Source organism: Mangifera indica, chromosome 1 (assembly GCF_011075055.1).
Source record: "Mangifera indica cultivar Alphonso chromosome 1, CATAS_Mindica_2.1, whole genome shotgun sequence".
Taxonomy (NCBI): domain Eukaryota; kingdom Viridiplantae; phylum Streptophyta; class Magnoliopsida; order Sapindales; family Anacardiaceae; genus Mangifera; species Mangifera indica.
Genome location: NC_058137.1, coordinates 12987671 through 12991382, shown reverse-complemented (window position 1 = coordinate 12991382; position 3712 = coordinate 12987671). Strand labels below are relative to the sequence as shown.

General features: G+C 33.1%; 1 protein-coding gene across 3 annotated transcripts; it reads right to left on the bottom strand.

The window, feature by feature from the left end:
* Nucleotides 1–357: 357 nt before the first annotated feature.
* On the bottom strand, nucleotides 358–3098 carry LOC123196628 (50S ribosomal protein L17-like). Of its 3 annotated transcripts, XM_044611056.1 has the most exons (6): nucleotides 2943–3098; nucleotides 2778–2832; nucleotides 2394–2444; nucleotides 1622–1672; nucleotides 1432–1507; nucleotides 358–777 (listed from the first exon to the last, which is right to left on the bottom strand). In XM_044611056.1, exons 1-6 carry the CDS (start codon nucleotides 2996–2998, stop codon nucleotides 704–706), a joined length of 363 nt encoding a protein of 120 aa, XP_044466991.1. In that variant the 5' UTR covers nucleotides 2999–3098; the 3' UTR covers nucleotides 358–703. The 3 variants fall into 3 exon arrangements, with proteins under 3 accessions (XP_044466991.1, XP_044468466.1, XP_044467723.1); XM_044612531.1 differs by lacking the exon at nucleotides 2394–2444; XM_044611788.1 differs by lacking the exons at nucleotides 2394–2444; nucleotides 2778–2832; nucleotides 2943–3098 and having other exon boundaries at nucleotides 1432–1509; nucleotides 1622–2387.
* Between the last annotated feature and the right edge of the window lie 614 nt (nucleotides 3099–3712).

Genomic DNA, 3712 nt, shown 5'->3' with positions numbered 1-3712 from the left:
AAACAAGCACACTTTTCCATTTTGACACCTTTAGATAATTTGGTAATTTCAAGGGGCAAATGGATATTTTAGTAGTATTTATACCGAATTCTAACCACAAATACGCACAAAAAGAAGGAAAGGAAGTGTTATGAGGATAGAATGAACACATTTACAACTTTCGTTGACACTGAATTATTATTAACATTAATGAATTTTTCAACATATATTCTGACAAATGATACACTTGAAAGTTTATTAGAGAAAAAACTTGAAAGATACCAAGATTTGGGCGAGTTTAGAGATAAGAAAAAGATATTCAGCAAGCCCTAAACACCTTCTGTCAAAGCAAACAGTCAACATTATACTCATTTCATCTATACAAGATCATTGAAATTTATTTAGAAATTTTACCCAACCAATAAATATTCATCTAAATAACGATAAATAAAATTTACATACATTAATAACATGCCCTTGATTCCTGAAGCACCAATCACCTTGGGTCCTTGTCAATGGCTGCAGAGAGAAAAATGTGGCAAAATATTCTATTCTTATTTTGAGCAACTTATTAATTTTCTAATAATATTGCGCAATGACTGCAGAACATGAGATTGACACCTTGACAAAGTTTCATTTAACAATGTATCATATCTCAAACTCGAGACTTTTTCCTCTTTTGGGGAGGCAAACTGCTTGCTGAGCCGGGATCTAGTCCAGGGATCTAAGGGAGCTCTTGGTGGTGGTTGTGGGGTTGGCGGTTTTGACTGCCTAAGCTCATTTTCTCTGCCAACAAACCTGCTCAAATGGAAAGAGTACGATTTAAATACATGGTCAATCCCAATGACAACTGATCACAACTCAAATTTAATTAACAGATTCTGTATATTGATCATCTGGTCCAATTTTGTACAGTCCTTTTACATATAATCCTATGTTTTTCAGTCAAAAACAACAAATAGAGAACAAATTTCAAGCATTATCAGACACTCACTAGGATAGAAATATTCAACTTAGTTCACTCCCACAGCAGTATGATTTACTAGTGTGTGCAAGCATGTTTGCATCAGTTAGGACAGGTATTTTCAAAAAATATACATTTGTTAACCAATTATAAAGAAAAACAAAAACCAATTTGATAGTCTATTTTCATTTGATACCCCTAATGTTTGCTTTGCTAAGAATTTCCTATTCAAACCAAGTTCATCCCCAGATCCCAAATATGACCTACACAGTACAAACTTCCTAAACAGGAAAAAAATATTATATTGCAACTACTCCTTTCAGAAGTGTTTTCTTCAAATTATCATCTGGACAATTACCAAACATTAAAACAGATGAATTGAAAACAGGACATACTAGTGAGGCTCAACAAAACCCAAGGTGGCAGCATGACAGTCAAGTCTTCTAAGCTAACAAACAATACATAATTAACAAATAAAAAAATCTTACTCAATATAGGCCATTGGAGCTGCATCACCAACTCGTATACGAGTTCGAAGTAGTCTTGTATATCCACCTTCTCTATCTCTATCATAGAAAACATCCACCAAATTAAAATATACATGGATAAAAAACTTAAAAACGTGAAACGTTAGGACTTGTATCTGTAAGCTAGTTCTGTAAATAGCTTGTGAATTACATCATCCCCTCGCAGAAATGCCGCAGCACGTCTCGCAGCACACAGAGAACCCTTTCATAATATCAAAAAGGAATAGAATGAACTCAATGGGCAAAAAAACACTCAGAAGCAGCAAGTCTACAGAAGGAACAAATATGACATCTATACCCAGGAAGCTAACAAAAAAGCATTGATGTATTCCAGGTTTCCAGTACTTGTTCTTAAATAATAATCAGCAAACGCAAAGTAAAGGCGTTGATCGGACAGTTGCTACTACACTTGAGAGTTTTCCTCAGTATATTAAAATTCAAGCATTAGATATAGTATATCAGAACGCTGAAAAGCATTCACATTCATTTTTTCACATCTTCCCCACTATCTGACCGTTTATTTATCTCTTCTATTCTTAGAAAGTATTTAAGGAAAATTTCCAAGTATCTTCAAATTAATCCTTTAAGATGTAAAATTACCATCAATTCCTGGCAGATTTACTTGTTGAACTAATTTTATCTAAGAGAACCATATCATGATGCACAAAAAGCAAATTTTTTAACGAAAGGCATCAAGATTGTCTATTTTCTGCTTCATCCATAGACTAAAAACTCGAGTTCCTGTAACCTACCAAACAGAAGAATAAGGATTTTGAGTTTCACAAATTTAAAATCCAAATTAACATTATAATCTTACAGTCATACCATGTAAACTTACTGACAACGAATATAATGACAGGAAAGAAAAATCAATTCAGTCTAATGCTAAAGCGGGCAAAAATCCAATAATATGTTATACACACCTCTTTACCAAGCTGTACCATATTATCAGCAAGACACCTAATTTCTTTTGCCTGCAAATCGTACTCAATATATTTAATTACAGAAAATTCATAACTCACCTACACTCATCACCAGCCAGGTGGAAAACAAAGTAAATAAAAAAAGGCCAAAAATTCAAAATTTCATCTCCTTCCTCTCAATTTAATTCCAAAAGATGAAATAGCAAATAAAAAAGAAGTCAAATTTGTTTTCAATTATAATACCAAACAATTATTATTATTATTATTATTTGGAGAAATTATATAAACCAGCAAAGGTTTTTTGGTTCTTCATATTGAATAATACATCAAACAAATATTAAACCCTAGAAAAACCGTAAATCAGAGAAAGAAAGATAAGAGTACTTTAGAGACAGTGGTTTCGATCCGCTCGTGTTTCACCAACTGTGACACCATCGTTCTGTAAATAAAAACAGCCGCATCAAATAAAATAAAAATAAAACAGATAAACAAAACGTTAAAATTTAGGGTTTAAAGCGATACAAGAAGATGCAATAGAAGGAAAAGAACCTGAGCATCGACATTCCGTGACCGGTGGGTCTATTAAGCTTCCGAAATTTCGTCATTTTCAGAGAGAAAGTTGGAAGTTTGGTGAGAGAGGGAGATTCAGAAAGAGATGATAAGCCCTAGAAATTGAAACCCTGAAACGAAAAAGGAGAAGCTTTTGAGCGACCGAGCGTGTTTACTTAGTTGGGCTGGGCCTTCCTAATTATTTGTAGTTTTGGGCTTTTTTCCTTTGAAAATCCAGTGTATTATTGAGAAAAACTTATAAAAGCCGTGGTGCTTTCTTTTTTTTTCATGATTGTTGAGACCGTATAATTACATAATGCCAAGTATTGCTAAAATCATTAATTGGTATTAAAGAATTATGATTGTGGTATATTGTTAAAAATCAGGCCAAAAAGACTTATTCCCACCCAAGGTTTAATATATTCTTAAATACCCATCTGTTAGGTTTTAATTATAATGGTCAAAACGTCATTTAAAAAAAAAAATTTATCATTTTTCTTCCTTAGTTTTGAAAACTGACAATTTTCTTTTAACTTTATATTTTATAGTTTTGAAGAGCGACAATTTCCTACCTTCAACTTTAGGGTTTTATCTATTAAAGTTTTCTATTTTTATAGCGACCCCCTTATTTTTTGTTAACTTCATTTCACCCCTATATAGTCTCCATCTACTATCCTTCCTTCAGTAACCTCCTCCCTCCATCATCAATCGCCTCTCTACCAGAAACTGAGTCATTATTAGCCCAACATCCTTCTCTAGTGAAGAGAGGA